Source organism: Mustela lutreola, chromosome 2 (assembly GCF_030435805.1).
Source record: "Mustela lutreola isolate mMusLut2 chromosome 2, mMusLut2.pri, whole genome shotgun sequence".
Lineage (NCBI taxonomy): Eukaryota > Metazoa > Chordata > Mammalia > Carnivora > Mustelidae > Mustela > Mustela lutreola.
In genome coordinates this window covers 71,202,392-71,223,728 of record NC_081291.1, presented here as the reverse complement: position 1 = coordinate 71,223,728, position 21,337 = coordinate 71,202,392, and the positions used below count along the sequence as shown (strand labels likewise).

Below are 21,337 nucleotides of genomic sequence, written 5' to 3'. Positions count from 1 at the left end.
CGTGAGTCCAAGCCACATGTTGCTGGGGCTGTCATCAATTCTAGACTCTCCTCGGGAACAGAGGCAGTCCCACACTGCTTACCTTTACACTCAGGGAGGCAGGACAAGGTAGGAGAAACATCGGGCTAGTCTTCCTCCATGTGCTTTGCCCTCCTGGTTTCAGACTGAAAGAGGAGCCCGTAAGATATGGGCAGGCAGGCCATAGTGTGGCAAGCAGCCTGGCCATCGGACACCCTGCCACCCATTACTCCCAAAAAGCCAAGGTCTCCTAGCAGGACCAGTTTTCTCCAAACACTGATTTCCTGGTCAGGAGGCCTCCTATTTATTGGGCAAGTTTTAGATGTAGGCCATTGTTTAGCAGCCCTGCTTTTCTACTATTCAAGGAATCGAGCTTGTGTTAAAGTGAAATAGGTGTGTTTATGGAGGTCCTATACCTTGGTTGTCCTGTGCTGTTAACTTGAAGCTGTTGATGGCTTCATGTCTACAGACAGTGGGCAATGATGAGCAGGTATGCGGAGGCTTGATATTAAAAGGTTCACCCCACCTAGATATGCATGTTAGATTACCTCGTGTTTTATATCTGGGGAGGATGGTGTAGCATGAAAATCGTCTTCCAGGTAGTGGAGCTGATTACGGGCATGAGGCATCCAGAAAGTTACTAGATCTGTTAGCTGCTTCCTCAGACCGCATAACCAGGGGACGTGCTACTCTGTCAGGTGAAGGGAGAGTCAGGTGAAGGGAGAAACAAGGCCCCAGTTTGAAAGGAGGGGGCCTTGTTGTGCAAAAGGTTGTTGAGAATGAAATTGGTTTGCGTGCAGTGAGTTCAGCTGTCCTGTCCAGCTATATTTGATTGCTTTTTTGAAAGCTAGTAGTAGTTGAAACAGTAAGTCTGTAATCACTTTTCCAGTTTTTGAGGGAATACACAATGGGTGGTTGTAAAGAATGTTGAGAACCTGGGATTTGTTTTATTTTCCCTCTATCTGTACTACTACTACTTCTTCTTCTTCTTCTTTTTTTAAAAGATTTTATTTATTTGACAGAGAGCACAAGTAAGCAGAGCGGCAGGCAGAGGGAGAGAGAGAAGCAGGCTCTCTGCTGAGCAGGGACCCTGATGCGAGGCTCAATCCCAGGACCCTGGAATCAGGACCTGAGCCGAAGGCAGCCGATTAACCAACTAAGCCACCCAGGCGCCCCTCTATCCATACTTCTGATGGGTGTCAGACCCGTTGTAAGCACCTGTAACCGTCGGGGAGACTAATTTCTGCCCTCAGTGCTTCACAGTCTCTTAGCTCCTTCACACTGGGGTCTGGACACTTCTACACGCAAAAGAATTTTGAAAACTATGTACTCCCTTGCACGTTTTCAGGTTGACGTGAAAATTTTCATCATAAATCTAAACAGTTGCAAAGAAGACAGTTTTCTGGCATCATGAATATTTGTATTATAATTTAAGATAAAACTGCTATACTACTTTTGGAAGTGTATTCATAGCAATTTGACACCCATTATCATTCATTTAAATAACTCATGATGAAGCTCTTTAGTTAAGTCTGAAATTTTATCCCACTCTTCCTTCATGATCTCTTCCACTCCCCATAAATAATTTCATCCAATATGATGTACTTTTATGCCTGAAAATCTTTACTTTTTACTTTTTTAAAGATTTATTTATTTATTTGACAGAGAGGTAGCATCGAGAGAGGGAACACAAGAGGGGAGAGTTGTAGAGAGAGAAACAGGCTTCCTGCTGAGTCCCTGCGGGGCTCGATCCTAGGACCCTGGGATTGGGACCTGAGCCAAAGGCAGGCGCTTAACAACTGAGTCACCAGGCGCCCCTGAAAATCTTTTTTTAAAGATTGATTGATTTATTAGAGAGCACATGCAGTGAGCAGGGGGAAGCGTAAGGGGGCAAAAGGGGGGGAGAGGGAGAGGGAGAGAATCAGACTTCCTGAGGTACTGAGCTTGACATGGGGCTCAATCTCACAACCCTGAGATCATGACCTGAGCTGAAACCAAGAGTCAGATGCACAACTGACTGAACCACCAAGATGTCCCTGCCTAAAAATCTTAATGTTTTATCACCCTGGTTACCTTTTTTTTTTTTTTTTTTTTTTTTAAGATTTTATTTATTTGACAGAGATCACAAGTAGGCATAGAGGCAGGCAGAGAGAGAGAGAGGGAAGCAGGCTCCCTGCTGAGCAGAGAGCCTGATGCGGGGCTCAATCCCAGGACCCTGAGATCATGATCTAAGCCGAAGGCAGAGGCTTTAACCCACTGAGCCACCCAGGTGCCCCACCCTGGTTACTTCTTTATGACAGACTTACAGAAACTGAGATTTATAATTTCCTTTGACCATAAAGCCTGTCAGTTGAGCAGTTTTTTTTTTTTTTAGGTAGATCATTGTGAGGCTTGAACTCATGACCTCAAGATTAAGAGCCACATGCTCTACAGACTGAGCTACCCAGGCTGCCCAAGAAATTGAAAACTACTTATGACTGGTACCAGTTTATCAAAACAACAAATCATACACATTTTGATGAACAGCTGTTTAATTATAAAATAGAAATGTTATTGGAAATATATCATGAAGAATGAGACAGGATAGAATGCAATCAAATTCTAGATTTTTTTTAATAGATAAGAGAAACTTCATTTAGATGTGCTTATTTTTCTTTTATCGGTGTCATTCAAGTCTTGAAATTCCTGTTGAATTATCTGCACAAAATCCCAGTGACCTATTTTTGTATGAACTGGTAGATTATTTCAGTACGTGTCAGCTGACACCAGGTCTCCTTCAGTTTTTGAAGACAAGGATTTGAAAACTGCCTGACATACAGAAGAATTTACATTTTTAGAATTTATTTATTTATTTCAAAGATTTTATTTATTTCAGAGAGTGAGTGAGTGAGAACGCGAGAGGGGAGGGGGTCAGAGGGAGAAGCAGACTCCCTACTGAACACAGAGCCCAGTGTGGGGACTTGATCCCAGGACTCTGGGATCTTGACCTGAGCCAAAGGCAGACGCTTAACTGACCGAGCCACCCTGGTGCCACTGGAAGAATTGTTTTAGATCACGTACTTTTAAAATTTATCCTAGTGTCTTTGAATGGTCTTTTGCTTGATTTGGGGGAGGGTTTTCTATCTCCTGTCCATGGTGAGGTATGACGACTATTTTGTGTAAAATGGGAGCACAGTGATTCTGAAGGAGGCCTTGAAACCGAGGATGTCCTAACACAGACTCATTCTAGAGGGAATATCCGGGAGTGAGATGGACTCGCTCTGTACATAGCTCAGGTTTGAAGGCTCATCCTTGGCTGCCCTGGCTTGCTCAGCCCGCTCAGCATGCTTTTGACTTTAGCTTTTTCACCTCTCCTGATTGTAATAATCAATGCGTCTTTGTATCTTTGCTCTATCTTTGGTCAGAATGGTACATGGGGTTGAAAAATACCCTAGTTCACCGTGCATCTTTCAGAAACTGTAAATAGTAAACATGTAGACAGAGAGACATGGGCAGCATGGTACATGTTGATGTGTGTTGATGCCCGGCCTGTCTTATTTGCTTGGGGATTATTAATCTTAGAGGATTCCAAAGAAAGCAAGGGGGTACTGGCCAGGCTGCTCTGGGTTAGTGGGCAAAGGAGTGCTAGGGGGGCAGAGCCACTGTCCTGGTCACCATAGGTGTCAGATGCTGCTTGTGAATCCATTCTTGCCTCTGCTGTTCTAAACTTTGATAGGTACCTGCTACAGAACTGATAAAGTGGGGAGTGAAAGTTCTTAGAAGTCAGCTGTACAGAAGTGTACGTTAAAAATGCCTGCATACATTTTGCTGCTGTCATCACTTCAGGTCTTCCCTGAGATTAAGCAGTGTGTAGTCGCGGGTGGCAAGTAAAGCCACACAGAAGTAATAAATCTGATGTTTCAGTGAGGTTGCTTGATGAGCGTCAGGTGTCTTGTGTTTTATAACCTCGCATTTGGCCAGACTAGAGAGTGACTTACGAAAATATTTTTTCCGTACACTTCTAAAAGCATCTCATTAATTTATTTTTGTTTCTATCCTTAGTGTTCTCCATGGCCCGATACCCCCACAGCCTACGTGAATAGCAGCCCTTCCACAGCGCCCGCCTTCACGTCCCCACAGCAGGGCACTTGCAGCATCCCCGACAGGTACCGCTTCGTGCCGTCGCTCACCTGGGCCTGGCCACACTGTGCTCCTTCACTGCCCTCTCTCTCACTTCTCAGCATCCTCTTTTTTATATCTGAGGTTTATAGTCATGGGAGCTAGCCACCTCAGCTTGAGAGGAAAATGGTCTTTTCTTTGCCTGCCAGCCTTTTTGTTCTTCGCCCTTCATGCCTCATACATTCACAGCTGTAGGAATGGTAGAAAAGGAGGCATTTTCAAGGTACATTCTTTGTGAGAGAAAAAGAACATGAATGGAGTTCGTGGATAGTGGACAGTGAGTTATTAAGGTGAAACTGTGACTCGGATGGGTTCAGATTGCATTTAATATAAAGTACATCTGTCTTCAGTGCGCACCATATCAGAGAGCTGTTCCTGCTCTGCTTTTTCTGCCTCACGTTACACAGACTATTTACTTCTTTCTTTATTATGGTAAGTCTTTAAACTTACAGGAAAGACTTTCAATTTCTAAAACTTTACTGTGGTTTTAGAATTGGGGATGGTGGACTTGTTCTGTTTTATTCTCTGGCTGTGATTGGCATCTGTAAACCCTGTGGGCTCTGGGTGGGGGCAGGGGATGCTGTCACATGGGTCCTGTAGGTGCCACGTGGTGCCGGAGGTGGGAGTGGGCTTGCCTTCCTGGGGCTCTGCTGAAGAGCTGATCCCGAGCAGGTCAGATCAGAAGTGCCCTGTTGTTGGGAGGTTTCTCACTGGGAAGGGAAAAATATACAAGATTGGGAGGGAAAGGTTCTTTTTCTTACACTCTGGCCACACCAACAGGTCTGTCTTTGTCAGCTGTGGCTACTATGACAGAACACCAGATCAGGGACTTAGAGACAACAGAAACTTGTTTGTTGCAGTTGTGGAACTGGAAGTGTGAGGTCTGGGTGGTTCTGGTGAGGGCCCTCCAGGTTGCCCGTGCCACCTGGGTTCTCACGCAGTGGAGCAGATGCCCTTTTGATCTCGCCTTCCTGGTCCCTCCCTGGGGCGCCGCCTCCTCACTGTCATGCGGGGTGAGGGGGCAGGGGTGTGTGTGAGGATGGTCAGTGTATGCATTTTGAGGGAACACAAATATCCTGTCTGTAACAGAGTCTGATAAGAACACAAAAAACATGTTTTTTCCTGTGAAGATGAGTAGAGCAGCAGGCAGCTCATCTTGTAGATCTTTGTGCTTTACGAGGAGGAACACACTCTTGGACTCTACGTTGGAGAGCCCAGGGACTGGCATGTCCCCATGTGGGGGCCATTCTTGTCTTACAGCCCAGGCCGAGTGGTCTTGGGCAGAGGTCATGACTTCAGAGGCGGGCTCTGGGCTCCTGCACTGCTGGCTGAGCACACAGCTTCTGGGAGCAGCTTCGCCCTGTGCTGGCCAGGAGCTGTGCTCTCCGGGTGACACACACCTTCCCTGTCTGTGTAGGCCGAGAGGGAGAGTCACGTCAGCATCATAACTTACATAACTGAAGTACAGGTGCTAAGAAAGGAGTCTGAGCCCAGGACCAGGAAGGCGCCACACTCCCTGTGGAGTTGTCTTCATTTTTGTTTGATCTTAAAAACTCAAGGAGAGTGGCACGCCTTTGTTCCTTTTGCTTCCCTGAATTTCCCCTTCATTAATCATGGGTAAATATATTAATTAAACAGATGATCATTTTTCATTTTTATTTAGGACTATTTCTTGGACCTCCTTATTTTATTAAGTGTGTGAGTGTACGTGTGTTTGTATTTTGCAGTTACTTTTAACTCTATCTTGATTTCTCATATAATTTTCTTACTAAAATGAATGAGTTTCCTTCATTTTCCTGGCACCCCTGAAATAATTGGAATCCTTTTGTTTCCTAAAACTTGAAGTTCTTACTTGGAACTGCTAGAGAAGAGGAGGATGAGGCGCTTGCTGAACAGCCTCCTGTTACTTTCCTCATACTCACTGCCTGACCAGTGGTGCCAGCATTCTCAATCACAGATCTACACGCTCTGTCCTACAGTATTATGTTACACTGACCCAGTTTAATAGCCTTTAATGTCTTGGTTTTAAGTGTGTGTGTGTATAATAATTCTCCTCTCCTTCCTTCTCTTCTCCCCAGCAATTCTTCTTCCCCAAACCATCAGGGAGATGGAGTTTCACAGGCCTCCAGTGAAGTAAGTGTCCTCATCCTGAAGCTGTCCGATGCTCTAAGGGGCCTGCATTTTTGAGGCTCTTACAGGGGCTTGAGGCATCATTTGGGCCTCTGAGTAATCAGACCTGTCCTCCTCTTGAGTGGGTTTGTTTTTTGGTTTTGTTTGGGTTTTTTTTTTGCTTTAAACTTGGAGTATTTCTGTGTTTTGTTTAAATGTTTATAACTTGCCAGTGACTTGGGTTTTTTATTAAGTTTGAATAGTTTCTGTTTGTGTTCATTTTCCTTGTTAATAGCAACTTCAGCCTTCAGCCACGATCCAGGAAACCCAACAATGGCTGCTCAAAAACAGATTCTCTTCCTACACAAGACTGTTTTCCAATTTTTCAGGTATGTTTTGTGTTTGTGTATGTTTGTGTACATGTGTGTTTTGTGCTTGTTTCTGTACTTTTATTAACCTTGATTTAAAAATTTTTTGAAGTTATGATGGAGTCATACCAGTTTCACCTAGTGGTGATATCCCTGCATTCCTCTTGTGTTAGGAAGCTGACATCAGTAGTCTCCCAGTTCACTAGTTTCAGGTACCTTCATCTTTGTACAGGTGTATACAGTTCTATCCAGTTTCTCTCATTTTATTAACTTCATTTTGAAGTAATTTTGCCTTATTGTCTTCTGCAAAGATAGAGATGTTCTGTGAACCCTTCACTCAATTTCTTATGTAATCATAGTATGATAGCAAAACTAGGAGGGGCGCCTGGGTTAAGCCTCTGCCTTTGGCCCAGGTCATGATCCCAGGGTCCTGGGATCGAGCCCTGCATTGGGCTCTCTGCTCAGCAGGGAGCCTGCTTCCTCCTCTCTCTCTCTCTCTCTCTCTGCCTGCCTCTCTGCCTACTTGTGATCTCTGTCAAATAAATAAATAAAATGTTTTTTTTTAAAAATTAAAAAAAAAAAAAGAAGCAAGGGAGATTAAAAAAAACAACAACAACTAGGAAATATACATTGGTGCAACATGTGTATATAGGTCTGTGTCATTTTATCAACATATGGACTCGTATAACCACTACCAAAGTTAAGATACAGAATTATGACATCACCACAAGGATTTCCCTTAGGCTTCCCTCCCCCTCCCCCACCATACCTACACCCTGGCAGCCCTTAATCTGGTTTGTCTCTTGGACTTTATCATTTCAAGACTATTATTATATACATGGAATCACAGAATATGTGACCTTATGAGACTGACTTTTTCTCCGCTCAGCATGATAATGCCCTTGAGTCCATCCAAGTGATTATGTATATCAGTAGTTCCTCTTTATTGCTATGTAGTAGTAGTGTGTGGTATGAATCTACTCGGATATGGTTTCTGTGTACTTAAGTTCAAGTTTTTTCTTGCAGTGTTAGCTAAGGGAGTATGTAGGTGGGTTTTTTTGGTATTTTTTTGTTTGTTTGGGTTTGTTTGGTTTGTTTTTTAAAGATTTTATTTATTTATTTATTGGTTATCACAAGTAGGCAGAGAGGCAGGCAGAGAGAGGGGGGAAAGCAGGCTCCCTCCTGAGCAGAGCGCCAGATGCGGGCCTTAATCCCAGGACCCTGAGACCATGACCTGAGCTGAAGGCAGAGGCTTAACCCACTGAACCACCCAGGCACCCTGTTTGTTTGTTTTTAAGATTCTATTTATTTATATGAGGGAGAGACAGAGAGAGCACAAGTCAGGGAAGGAGCAGAGGCAGAGAATATCCAAGCAGGCTCCCTCTGAGTGTGGAGCCTGACACAGGGTTCGATCACATGACCTATGAGATCAGGACCTCAGTCGAAACAAAGAGTCAAACGCTTAACTGACTGAGCCACTCAAGCACCCCTGTTGATGGAATTTTAAAAGGAACCAAGTGGAGCTTCTCCAGGTGGTGCTCTAGGAAACCTGTTTGGAGAGATAGTGATAGACTATGTGGGGCAGGGGCAGCATTTTCCCAAGTGTGTTTGGCCCTGAGACCCTTTTCCTGGCTACACACCTGCTGAGAGTTGCTGGGCCACAGTAAACTGGTAGAGACCTTGCCTTGCCCTCGGTGCTGTGGGGCCAGGGCAGGGCAGTGCAAGGCTTTGAAGGGACAGAACTATGTGCACACACCTGGCCTAGGGGAGAGCTTGATTGCACAAAGAACATGATTTCCTCTTCTGTCAGCCGTTTATTGTTCTACAGGTAGTCATTCCCTGTGTAGTTCTTTGTCTCTTGAAGATTTATTTATTTATTTGAGAGAGAGAGCATGAGAGGGGAAAGGTCAGAGGGAGAAGCAGACTCCCTGATGAGCAGGGAGCCTGATGTGAGACTCGATTCTGGAACTCCAGGACCGTGACCCAAGCTGAAGATAGTCGCTTAACCACCCAGGTGCCCTTTGTCCTTTAAAATTAAAGTAATGGATGAAAGTCTTGCTAGCTTGTAGCCATATTTTTATATTACTATATCTTTGTGAAAAATTGGAAATTTAAAAATTTCATTGGGAATGATCTTTTTTTTTATCTTTTAAAGATTTTATTTATTTGTCAGAGAGTTAGAGCAAGCACAGGTAGACAGAGTGGCAGGCAGAGGCATAGGGAGAAGCAGGCTCCCTGCAGAGCAAGGAGCCCAAAGTGGGACTCGATCCCAGGACGCTGAGATCATGACCTGAGCCGAAGGCAGCTAGCTGCTTAACCAACTGAGCCACCCAGGCATCCCTGGGGAAGATGGATCTTGAACCCTCATAGGAAAGACTTGAAGAGCAGAGTACATACAAAAAGCTCTGGCAGTGGGAACCAAGGGAGGTCCTGTTTCGTGAATACAGGTTTCTGTCTGGAGAAGTTTCAGCTCTTTTTGCTGTGAGCATCGTTCCCTTGGCTTGGCCTCCTGCATTTCCCTTACACAGGAGCTGCCCAGCTAACAGAATGGGGAGGAGGAGCAGGAAGCTGCTGGCTCAGAGCCTGTGGCCATTCATCTTGAGAAAAGGCTGTGCACACGAGTGTCTGTCCAGTTCTTTGTGCGAGTTGAGATTCACACACACATCTCTGGCCACAGCTGTGGGACTCTGCAGAGAGTGGGGAGATAGCCAGTCTTTGCTTCCCTGGCTCTGGAAAACGACTCCTTTAGTGTTCGTGCCTCCTGGAGGTGGGCTTCTGTGGTCTTTATTTCTTTTACAAGGTAGGAAGTTATCAGGCTCTCACCTTCAAGCCTTCAAAAATAGATAACCCCATGATCTTGTTACATACCTAAGCGGGTATTTATTGCATGGAAGTCATGCCTTAATCCCAGAGGGTATCTTAATTATAGCAATAAACTACACCTTGAATGTTAATAAAAAAGAGATTGTGGACACAAACATAAAAAAGTAGGAGAGGATGAACTTCCCTGTAACCATCCCAGCCTTTGGTTGGTTTTGCTCTCTACTCTTTTCCATCCCACTTTTCTAATCTATTTTGAAGCAGATCCTAGAAGCTATGTTATTTACACTTAGCAGTGATTTGGGGAAATCGTAAGTGTAATGTGTGAGTCTGTGCCATGTTTTCGCTTTCATTTTAAAATTGGCTTCTGTGAAAGTAATGTTGCAGAATGTTTGGAAGTTGCAGTATCACTCAGAGGGAGCCAACTTGGGCAGGTCCCCAAAACTCTAGACTTCCATTTCCTCTTTTTGTAAAATAAAACCTTATTATTGTGACCTCAAGGTTAATTATCAGGGGTCAGAATCCTGCTTATCCACAAAACCAGCAGCCAGCCAAAACAAGGTGGGTGGTGAAGTCGTGTACTGGGAACAGACAGCCCTGTAGGCCCCATTCATCTGTCCGATTGACCTGCATCTGGGCTTCTGCGCTCCTCCTTGATTCAGGACATGGAAACGCCAGCAATGTATTTATTTATTTATTTTCTCTGTGGGATAGGGAGTGTGTGTGTATGCTCTTGTGTTTGTGTCTGTGAGTGTACACACAGGAGACCATGATGGTTCTGAGGGACAGTTCACCGTGTGAAGACTGATGCTGTAACTAGTCGTGCTGTTGTTTTTCCATCTCTGAAAAGAAGCTCTTTTTGCTGTTCTCCAGGTGCCGACTTATTAAAACTGACAAAGGAGGATCTAGTACAAATTTGTGGTGCAGCCGATGGAATTCGGCTCTATAATTCCCTGAAGTCCAGGTAAAATACAGCGTTTAAAAGGAACTGTTGGCTTGTGATGAGGACAGACTTTTTTGTGGGGAGCTCTGGTGGGATGCTTTCCGGCATGGGCGCTGTGGGGTGTCGGGCCTCGTGCTCGGGAGGAGACTGTTCTGTGTGCACCCTCAGGGCAGGGACTGATGAGGGCAGAGGTAGACTGTAAGACTGTAGAAACGCGCACGCGCAGTACTGATTTCTTGAAGACCATTCAATCGAATCTTACTAACTTTAAATCGCTGACTTAATCTTGAAACTTAAATTTACCAGTATCTGACACACCAGCTCAGTGGTTTAGAGTCTGGATCATCAGATTAGACCACCTGTGATAGTTGGTGTGAGGTGTGTGTTTTTATATTTTTATTAGTCATTTATTTTGTGTAAAGAAATGATACCGTAAAGTTCTCGTAAGGAGATAGAACTTAGAGTCCTGTAGTGGTCTTTTGTACCCGCTGTGGCTTTTCTCCCATCCGCTCATGTGGGGCGTCTTCTGATTGCAGGTCGGTTAGGCCCCGCCTGACCATCTATGTCTGCCAGGAGCAGCCGAGCAGCTCACCGCTGCAGGGCCAGCAGCCGGCTGGCGGCGGAGGCGACAGTGGCAGTGGGACGCCCTATGGTGGGTCCTGAGGGCATCACAGCTTCCCATCACACCCTTTCTGTCACGGAGTCAGAAGCAGGAAGGTCCCGAGCGGGGCTTGGAAGGACCACTGAGCTGCCTGGGTGGGACTGCGGACAGCAGGAGGGGCAGCGGTGCTGGGGCCAAGGCCTCGGGAAAGGGGAAGCTAGCTGCCTTTCTCTGCTCTTTCCACCACTCTCTGAGTCTCCTTTGTATTTGGCTTTCTGTGCCGGAAAGTGCCAATAAGTGAAAGACCAGCTTGAATGCCTTTTGGAGTTGTGCTGGCTTTTAGTCCCCCGTTAAATCTCAGATTTACTGAAATGATGACTGGCAGCTTGGCAAGAAAGCAGGAGGGTTTTTCTTTTCTTTTTTTTTTTTTCTTTCTCTCCCCCGTCCCCATTTTACTGACTGGGGAAAAACCTTAAAATATCACACGTGCAGAGATTCACATGTGTCCTAGCACTCAGTGTGTGGACTTGTCTCCAACAGACAGCCGGCCAGTGCTCTGAGCTGTGTGCTGAGCGGCACCATGTCCTTGGGACACCGTTCTCACACTCCATCAAATCTCCATCCTGAGTCTCAGCAGACAAATGGAGTGCTGGCTGAGGGCGCAGACACACCTTGGCCCTTCTCTCCTCTAAATATGGCCCTCAAAAACAAAAGTAGCTAAGCTTTTAAAGGATGTGTTTTCTCACCTGTAAGGTTGGGTACCTCCCCTCTGCCCTTATTCTGAAGCAAAATAAGGGCAACACGCTCAGAACTCTCCAGAAAGAAGTATGTTATGGAATTCACAGAGGAAATCGGGTAGACCTACAAGTGTCCCTTTGTGTTTGAAAAATCACAAGTCTCTTGGGAGCTTTTCCACTTGGTGTCATTTTGACTTTAAAAGCTGTGAGTTTGAAGACTGAAGATGATAAAGTTAATCTGAAAGGATAAAATTCTAAAGGAGCTCTCCAGGTATCAGGATCTTGTGTATCATTTATGTCTATGTGGTCAGGCCTGTTGGACTTGGGAAGGTGTTTGTGGAGGAATGTAGGAAATGTTGGCCAGCTTACCCCTAGGGCAGGGGCATTTCCAGCAGACTTCCTTAAGAGGCCAGTAGGAAATGCCTTGACCTTGTGGACTCTGGAGGCTCTTTCCCACCAGACAAAGTGATGGGCGCGGCCACATTCTGATACAGTTCTGTTGGAAAAGAACAAGTGAGGGCAGCCCTGGGCTTACACAGGCTTTAGTTCGGGGACTCTGCTCTAGATCAGCTCTGTCTCCCCTTGACTATAGTTCCACATTCGAAGCTTTCCATAATGTGTAATTAGCAGAGGTTTCCGTTACTGTAAGCACACGAGAAACCCTCCTGTTTGGGGAAGGTGCTGGAGAGTTCTAGCGTGATGATCTGCTCACTGGCTGGCTTGAGTCCATGACCGAGCAGGACCTGTAAGAGCCGTGCTCACTGCAGATGCACTTGGCAGCAGATGACAGCTGCTGCTAAGTGAAATGTTCCAGAAACACAGGCCTCTGGAGGACGCAGCAGCAGGCATCATGGTTCACATCCTTAGCTTTTTATGTGGTGTCTTCTGTACCATGTTTCATTCTCTGGGGGATTCCTTCGGATAAATTTCCAGTAGTAGGATTACTGAATCAACAGTGACAGAGGTTTTTTTATATATTGCTAGACACACATGATAATTTGAAAACTGTTTTCTTCAGCTGTAATTTACCATAAAATCCTTCCATTGTAAGTGTCCAGTTAAGGATATTTTAGTAAATTGAGAGTTTTGCAGTCACTACCACCATCAGGTTTTAGTCCCATTACTCCATAAAGTCCCCTGTGCCCATTTGCAGTTAATTCCTTTTTGTTTTTTAAGAAAAATGAAAACTTCAAATCCTTTTGTACAGATATTACTGTTAACATTTATTAAATTGTACCTGTGACCTTATTATTATTTCAGTAGTGGGTAAGGGAGGAAAGAAATACTAGTTCCTGTTTTTAATTTATATATATATATTTTTTAATACTTTGAAAGTGGTGGTCTTAGAGATGAGGTGGAAAACAGATCAACAATTACTGCTAAAAAGCTACTTATTTTTTATTTCAGTTTATCATGCAATCTACTTGGAAGAAATGGTTGCTTCAGAAGTTGCTCGAAAACTTGCATTGGTGTTTAATATTCCTTTCCACCAGATTAACCAGGTCTACAGACAGGGGCCCACCGGTATTCACATTCTTGTTAGCGATCAGGTAATATGAACTTGCATGCCATCGCTTTTCCCTTCCACACTGGCATATCCTTTCTCTTTATCACTGAAAAACTATGGAAAAATTCTGTGATCCCTTTATGGAAGTACTCCGGAGAATCCATTTTAAAGAGCTGGTGTCAAATTTGTAAGAATCTAAAACCAGGAGTTTCAGATCTCCTGGTGATACAAGGAATATAAACCCAGATCTGTGGCTTTGGCCCCTCTGCTCCCCTACCCTCCCTTAGACACTCACTGGGAACTTCGGGGTTAGCATGGCTTTGGCCCATTTTATGTCAGAAGTGTTTTCCTTTTGTCCACTATTGGATGATTGATCTTTATTAAAAAATCTTTAAAAAAAAAAAATATATATATATATATATTTATATATATATATATATTTTTTTTTTTTAATTTGAGAGAGACAAAGCCCAAATGGTGGCAGGGAACAGAAGGCGAAGGAGAAGCAGAGTCCCCACTGAGCAGGGAGCCTGATGGGGGCTCGATCCGAGGGCCCTGGGATCATGACCTGAGCTGAAGGCAGGTGCTTAACTGACTGAGCCACTGAGGTGTCCCTGATGATTGATTTTTAAAAATGTTAAGGTACTCTCAGTGTTCAGCAACAAACAGGTAATAATAGACCACTAACGCTGTGACTCTTTGTTAAGAGTTGTTACAGGACCTGGCCAGGAAAGCTCCCAGTGGGTCAGGTGGGTTGTGGTGCTATCTCAGGGACCAGACGTGGGCACGCCTGGTCAGCCTGAGGCCCTGCCAGTGTAGCAGGTGCGAATGTTTACCACCTCATGCTGCCTTCATGAGTTACTGTATTGACAACTGAGTTCTGTATTTGTGCAACAGCATATAGATGATGACATTTTCCTGGAGCTGCTAATTCTACTCTTTTCTGATCAGCTCAGGAAAAAAACAGTTGGATCTTAATTGTTATCTGCTTTATCTTTCTAGATGGTTCAGAACTTTCAAGATGAGAGTTGTTTTTTATTCTTCACAGTAAAAGGTACTTTGCATGAATGCATGTGTCTTGGAATGCTGAAATCATGAAAGATGGTGTGTGCTTGTAATCAGTAGTCACCTTGTGTGCTTACTTTTGAAAATGCTGGCTTACTGGTTTTAAGAGTTTGAAAAATGAATCAAGAGAATATTTCTAGTGGTTGTAATAGAAACTAACTAACAAATAAGGAAAGGGGAGTCAGTCCCAGATTATTGGGAAAAAGTACTGAATTCAGCCACCATTTTCTTGAGTACCTTGTGTCAGACAGCTTTTGGTGCTAGAAAAGTCTTTTTTTTTTTAAGTTTTTTTTGTTTGTTTGTTTGTTTTTTTAATTTGACAGAGAGAGAGATCACAAGTAGGCATAGAGGCAGGCAGAGAGAGAGAGAGAGAGAGAGAGGAAGAAGCAGGCTCCCTGCTGAGCAGAGAGCCCGATGCGGGACTCGATCCCAGGACCCTGAGATCATGACCCGAGCCGAAGGCAGCGGCTTAACCCACTGAGCCACCCAGGCGCCCCTAGAAAGGTCTTTAACAAAACACTCCATGGAACTCCTGGTAGGGAAAGCAAACCAGAATTAGCCACCAGATCCATGCAATTACAAAATCTTTTAAGTACCTTGGAGGAGTGGGTAAGTGGGAGGTGCTTGTGTTTAAGGGGCTGCTGGGTAGGGGGGACTTGGAGGGGATGGGCAAAGCCTCTCTGAGGAGGTGTTATAATGCTGAGACTTGAAGAGTTAGGGGAGATGCCCACCTGAGGAACACCCCAAGGTGGTGTAAGGCTGTGTGCACAGGAAAGCACCAGGCTGCTGTGCAGGGCCAAGCAAAGGCCGTGTTGTTGCCACACAGTATGCGGGGCACACAGAGCAAGAGTCAGAGTACGAGCTGTGGTCTGGTGTGCAGGACCTGGGCATGAGGGTAGCTGAGATTTTATTTGAAATGCATTGGAGACATCAGTGAAGTTGTTTCAACAAAGGAGGAATGGGATGAGGTTTTTTCTTCCACTTTTTTTTTTTTTTTTTTTTAAGATTTTGAAGTTTTACTTGTTTGAGAGAGAGAGAGAGCAAGAGAGGGGAGAAGGTCAGAGGGAGAAGCAGACTCCCCGCAGAGCTGGGAGCCTAATGTGGGACTTGATCCTGGGTCTCCGGGATCATGACCCAAGCGAAGGCAGTGGCTTAACCAACTGAGCCACCCAGGCGCTCTTTTCTTCCACTCTTACGACTCTGTGAAAGCAGATGGGAATTGGAGGAAAGCTGGAGGCAGGAGAGGTCACTGGGGTCTGACACATTTATGGGCAGGTCCTGTTGGGCTCCACAGTTGAGTGGCACTGTGGCAGTAACTCTTGTTAAGAGCCAGTGGGCAGACGGTGTACCTAGTAGAGAAGCAGGACTGGTTGGGGGAGACACAGTCAAGAGTTCCATTTTATATGTGCTTGGAAAGGCCAGGTTGGCAGTTAATTATTCCCATCTGGAGTGGGCAGGAAAGGCCTGGACTTGAGATGGAATTTGGAAGCCTTTAGTATATCCACAGTGACTCTAAGCCATGGAAGGCATTGCAGTTATTTAGGGAAAAATACTGAAGGAGGGCCCGGATGGGGCTCAGAGGGCTAATGGAGGGATTTTTAAATGCAAAATTTTTATATGAGGAGACTTTTTAAAATCCAGTGGGTTAAGAGCCAAATCCAGGCCTAACACAAAAGCTGCACCTCAGAGAGCAAGGCGCTGTGTCCCCCTTTCCCAGGAGTCCCTCTCGAAGGATGGAGTCCAAAACAGCAGCGCCTGGTCAGCTTCACGTGTGCATGGCATCTTGTGTTTGCCATTCCGTAGGCACACTGTTCCGGTAGGCACAGTAGCTTCACCTGAGCTGGCTCACTCCCTCTTTCACTGTCATAGCCTCTTGTGCTTAGCACTCTTCTGCTCAGAATTTTGTCGTCAAAGCAATACAGCTTTTACTTTCCACAACTCAAATGGTCTAAAAAAGGAAAGTCTTACTGTAATCATATAATTGTGTTCTAAGAAAGCAGTGGATGTTGCTAATGTCAGACATCTTAGCACATCCCCTCCAATCGCAGCATGTTATTCAGACTCCTGTCCTCACGAAAACATTTTTGTTCTGTGATGAATGCCTGTACTACTTCCAGCCATTTCCTGAGAAACACTAGGCCACCAGACAAAAGTAGTGATTTTTTCAGAATGTCTCAGATCTGCTTCTGAGGAGGTAAAAACTTCATTTCCAGGAAAGATGGATGGAAGCATCCAGTGTGCGTGTGTCATGTGGTGTTGGCTGGCCTGGGGCCTGCCCAGGAGTCTGCGCCACTCCCAGCCCCCACCCCCTCACTCACACCATGCTGGCGCTTGTCTCAATCCCCCCTGCCCCGGAGCAGACAGGCAGCAGGGGTACTGCTGCTCATGGGCACATGGGCCCCACACCAGAAAGTCAAATACCCCAACAGGGATTGTGCAGATGCTCTCTCTCTAGACTTATTTCAAGGTAATTTGAATTGGGAAGGGAAGCTATAGCTTTCTGAGAGTTTGCAGTTTAATGGCCTTGATTTTCCTAAGCCCGCCGAAAAGAACTGTGTGTCACATTTCTTTCCTTTTCCTGCAGCTGAGAACGGTGATGGTATCCACATAGTTTTGAAGTGATGTTGTACTTAGTCTGAACTATATTCAGTACCAAATAAAGTCACGCTTAAAAGTGTGTGAAGACTGAATCCAAGAAGTCTTGGGATTGGATTTTACCGTATGAAATGTTTCATATTGAAAACACAAGATGACCTTTCTAATGAGCTGTATGAGAGGCGAATCTCCTCACTGTCACTGCCATAGCCAAGCATCCTCGTGAGAGTGAGCACGTCGGGACAGCACGCGTGCGGCTCTGGGGCCACGTGCCAGCGGGGCTGCCTGCTTCTCTGGCAGAGGCCAGTAGATACAGTTCCTAGAAGCAGCCTTTGCTGTCTTTTTACACTGTATGCGGTTTGGAAATGAATGTAAAAACGTACTGTGGGCATTTACCTTTCTGTGCCAGTTTGGCTTTTATTGCCTGAACCTTATGCTGACCCAGAGCAGGGGTGGGGGACAGTGCTGTTGTGGAGCCAGCACGGAATCTGTCTGCAGATGCGATGTGCCGAGACCGCGATCAGGGGTCAGGTAAGAGGCTTGGCACCTTCTCGGAAGAAATCATGTCTAAGGGTGTGTGTGACGGGCTCGTGCCAGATGGGGAAAGATCCGAGCCAGGAAGGCGGGCTTGGAGCAAACTGCATTATCAAGAGTACCTTGGTGAGAGGATCAGTGTAAATCCTAATAGGTACAAAGACTTTTGTGTTTTTGCTTTGTCACAGATTTATTGAAAACCTTTTGCTTCTGCTTCCATTTTTAGAGTTTTGTTTCTGGTTTTCATTTTTGAAGTCCCTTGCCTTTTAAACTCGTGTGGTATTCCTCCCTTTCTCTGTCCCTCCCCTCCCCACCCCACCCCTCCCTGTTCCTGAATGTTTTTAAAGCCCTGTCCCAGACAATGGAAACAGGTGACCTAGGTAGGGGGAAATGTATGGCCGTTTCTGACTTGCTGTTAAGGGGTCTTCATTATCAACAAGTTGAAATTATTTGTGGCAAATGAGATGTCATAAATGAAACACTAAATTGTACCATAAAAATAACGCCCACACTTCTGAAATACGACGAGCTTTAGTACAATCATGGGTAAATATTTTGGTGATTATTTAAGAGGCTTTCTTATACACCACATAATAACTTCTTTTTCTATAAAAAAGGGTGCCTCTTCCACAAAACCAAATGCTTGTCTGCCAGTACACTTCTTAAAGGGAGTCCACTGCTTTTGCAATTTTCCTTTCTTGCTTCGCTCTGCCCGAAGCCTTCCCCATGCACACCAGCAAGCATCTGTGAGGCCCACATGTGGTGTAGCGGACTTTGGTTTCCCTTTAACTATAGCAGCTCTGACCAGTTACCCAGCTGTTTTGGTTCTGAATGTGTTTATTCGAATCTTAACCTTTGTTCAGGCAGAAATAGGAATGAGTAATTTAGGCTTTGAAATCCCCCAGAAGACAAACTACTTCAGTGGGTAAAAGCTTTGACCTTTTGTGTTTAATTCTTAAAGGGTTATTGGATACAGAGAAGCCCAGTCTCTAAATATTTTCATCTTCAGTTTGAAAATATCTGTAACTCCTATAGAACCTAAAAGCAGAGGAACCATCCTTTCTGTCATCTCCCTTTGCTTCCATATGAACACGTTTTCTGTACCAATCACTTGGAAGAAGTGAGCATATTTGTTTTTGCTTGTCTGTTTATTTTAGCATTTCTTTTTGAGTCTCAAAGATACACGGAAATAAATGTCATTTAATGCTGTGTGCTATTTTGAATTCCTCGTCAGGTTTTAGAAGTGGGGTTACACTTAAAAGCTCATTGAACTTGAAATTATACTAAGCAGCATTGACCATTAGTCTGTCCCAGTGAAGCAGGTTAAATTATGGCACCAGCAGATTTGCTACTTTGTTTTTTTAATAGTAGGATGTATACATTTCAGTATAATAAATGTTTTCCGATTGTTTTGTAAATGCGTGTCTCATTTAAAATCACACGTCCTAACGGTGTCCCCTCAAGTCCTGGAATCTGAGGGGGTTCATTCCATGCATGTGTTTTGAGCACCCCCAAGCCCACATGTTGTCTAAGAGGCAAGACCTATGTGTTGTGTTCTCTCTGGTTTGTTTTCTCAAAGATGATGCAACTGAGGACAAATTATTCCACTCACTGTTCCACACCTACAGAGGAAGCAAACCTGATTTTTTCATCTGAGAAGCCTCACCTGAGCTGCTCTTGTCTTCTAATGAGGTCATAGGTCATTGAGGAATGAGTCTAGTAACTCTGATAGGTTGTGTCCTGGCTCAAAAGAGACCGTATAGAAAGCCCTGGTCATAGAAATTTTTAAAAACAGAGACTATAATTTACTGACACAAGTCTGTGTTTTATGCTATTTAAATAGCTTCTTGTATCAGTCATGCCCCCACACATAGTGGTGTAAATGTATATTAAAATAACCGCTGTGGTATATACGCGCACATTCTAGACCAGGAAAAACTAGAGGATCTCGCCAGGTGGTGAGGTCATCAGGGCTTGAACGCTTATTCTGATAATCTTGTTAACTTAAGGGGTCGTGTATGCACCTTCCTTCTCTTCCGCTGTACCCTAAATGCTCCTAAATGGTCCATCTGTTGGAGGCACTGCTGGTCACGGGCAAGTGCTGTGTCGGGTTCACTGTTCCATTCCAGCCTCCCGTGAGCTGTAAGCTCTGTGCTCTTCGTGGTGGGGAACGGCTGCTAGGAAGTCTGAAGTTCACGATGTGAGAATGGCGATGAGTTCCTGATCTTCATAAATATCACATATGTGGACAGCACAGAATGGAAACTAGAGCTTACCTGATTTTAGATATTAGGGAGGTCTGGATTTGGAAAATGGTTTTGCTCAGATTTGTCTGCCATGAAGATTATAGCAATAAAACCCTCTGATTTAAGCTTTGCAATGGTTTATTCATTTTTATATTATGAGTCTAAAAGGTGCCAACACTTTACTGAGCTGAGTTTTAAGTGTGTACAATTTTTGAATAGTTCTGGTGTAACTTGATTTCTAAGATTTTAAAATAAACTTGGAAAAAATCACACCCATTCTACATGCATCCATTCATTATTTTTAATTGATTATATATATTATAGATAACTTAAGCCTTAATTCTATTTCTTTAAGGTCCCCCAAATTTTGTGAGAGATGACACGATTAGCTTTTCTCCTAGAACAAAAATGCACTCTGTGGTAGCACCTGCCACAGCTTACTTCCAGTCAGGCAACACGGACTCGGTTGTTTTTGTCTAGCTTTTGGTCCCCGAAAGAGTGTATGACAAGTTGACAGAAACAGAAAGGTGAAGGCCCTGCTCCACCCAGTTCAGAGTCCTCATTTCTTTGGTGTCTCATGGCAACCTAACTTGCCTCCCACCTAAGTCTCTACGTATAAAACTCTCAGGCATCACGAATTTGCAGTACAGGTCACTTTGAGAAAGTTACTATTTCATCTTCAAAGTGGAAAAGTCCTGCTAATCCAAATGAAATCACTGTGAATTAAAGTAGGCCACTGGCTTCAGTATCAGGTAGAAAATCAACAGCTTAGTCTTTCTGCTCGGTTTGTGCTAACACTGATGGTCTAAGGAGCGCTGACAAAGCCAACGGCAGGATGTTGGTACCTAAGAAGGCACCCACCTCTTAAGAGATCCAGGTCCCCTTTGTGGTCCAGGCTGTGCTGAGACCACTCTTGCCATGTGCTGGCAGACACAAGGCTTTCATTCGATTGTATTGTAGCAGAATGAAGGTGAAAACTATCACCAGAGTTACTGCAGTCCCTACTGAAGTCTTTTACCTGTAAATATCTTTCCCAATGGAGAACCAAGAGATCTGGGTGAAGGCGGAGCAGGAAGACCCGGGTCTTCTCTGGAGGAAGGGACACCTCATCGTGCCTTGGACTCAGGCAGTCGCCGTCAGAGAATGACACAGCACCTGCACAGTCGCTGTCCACTTCCTCCCACTGCTGTCGGGGGGGTGACAGGAGCAAAGTAGGCATGGACTTTGACATGAGGGAGCTGAGCCTGGAGGCAGAAAGCAGACAGATATGGGGTAGTCATGTGTGTATTTGAGGATTACAAGCACAATCCTAGACAAGCCCGCAGTTTGCCTTACTTGTAGAACTGACCCTCCTTGATTCTCAGGCAGATAGTTCAAATACAGTTTCTCATGTAGGCTAGAGCTATTCCTGTTTATATATGTATCCTTCTAAAGTGAGGAGACCCGAATATCTGCCCTGGGGGGCAGTCACTGGTCCTGTATGGACACTGAGCGGCATCCTTGCAGCCGTTAGCACCTGGGGCAGTTCTGTGAGGTTAATGCAAAGCTGCTCAACATAAAGTGTATTCAAGAAAACTATGTGTACTATGTGGGACAAGAAAAGCCATGTTCTATCTAAGCCCTGTTCTCTGGAAGT

General features: G+C 44.7%; 2 protein-coding genes across 6 annotated transcripts in view; one reads left to right on the top strand and one right to left on the bottom strand.

The window, feature by feature from the left end:
• UBP1 (upstream binding protein 1) overlaps window positions 1–18,873 on the top strand; it is a 58,022-nt gene extending 39,149 nt beyond the window's left edge. For all 3 annotated transcript variants that reach the window (XM_059162205.1, XM_059162204.1, XM_059162207.1), the window contains 8 exons: window positions 4,060–4,163; window positions 6,255–6,309; window positions 6,581–6,674; window positions 10,347–10,437; window positions 10,953–11,068; window positions 13,162–13,304; window positions 14,264–14,315; window positions 16,911–18,873. In XM_059162205.1, coding sequence (XP_059018188.1) covers window positions 4,060–4,163; window positions 6,255–6,309; window positions 6,581–6,674; window positions 10,347–10,437; window positions 10,953–11,068; window positions 13,162–13,304; window positions 14,264–14,315; window positions 16,911–16,948 — 693 coding nt within the window. In that variant the 3' untranslated portion in view covers window positions 16,949–18,873. The remainder of the gene's footprint in view (window positions 1–4,059; window positions 4,164–6,254; window positions 6,310–6,580; window positions 6,675–10,346; window positions 10,438–10,952; window positions 11,069–13,161; window positions 13,305–14,263; window positions 14,316–16,910) is intronic.
• Window positions 18,874–19,988: 1,115 nt separating this feature from the next.
• The window catches only part of FBXL2 (F-box and leucine rich repeat protein 2), a 155,067-nt gene continuing 153,718 nt past the window's right edge, over window positions 19,989–21,337 (bottom strand). For all 3 annotated transcript variants that reach the window (XM_059162209.1, XM_059162208.1, XM_059162215.1), the window contains one exon: window positions 19,989–20,945. In XM_059162209.1, the coding sequence (XP_059018192.1) occupies window positions 20,838–20,945 (108 nt within the window). In that variant the 3' untranslated portion in view covers window positions 19,989–20,837. The remainder of the gene's footprint in view (window positions 20,946–21,337) is intronic.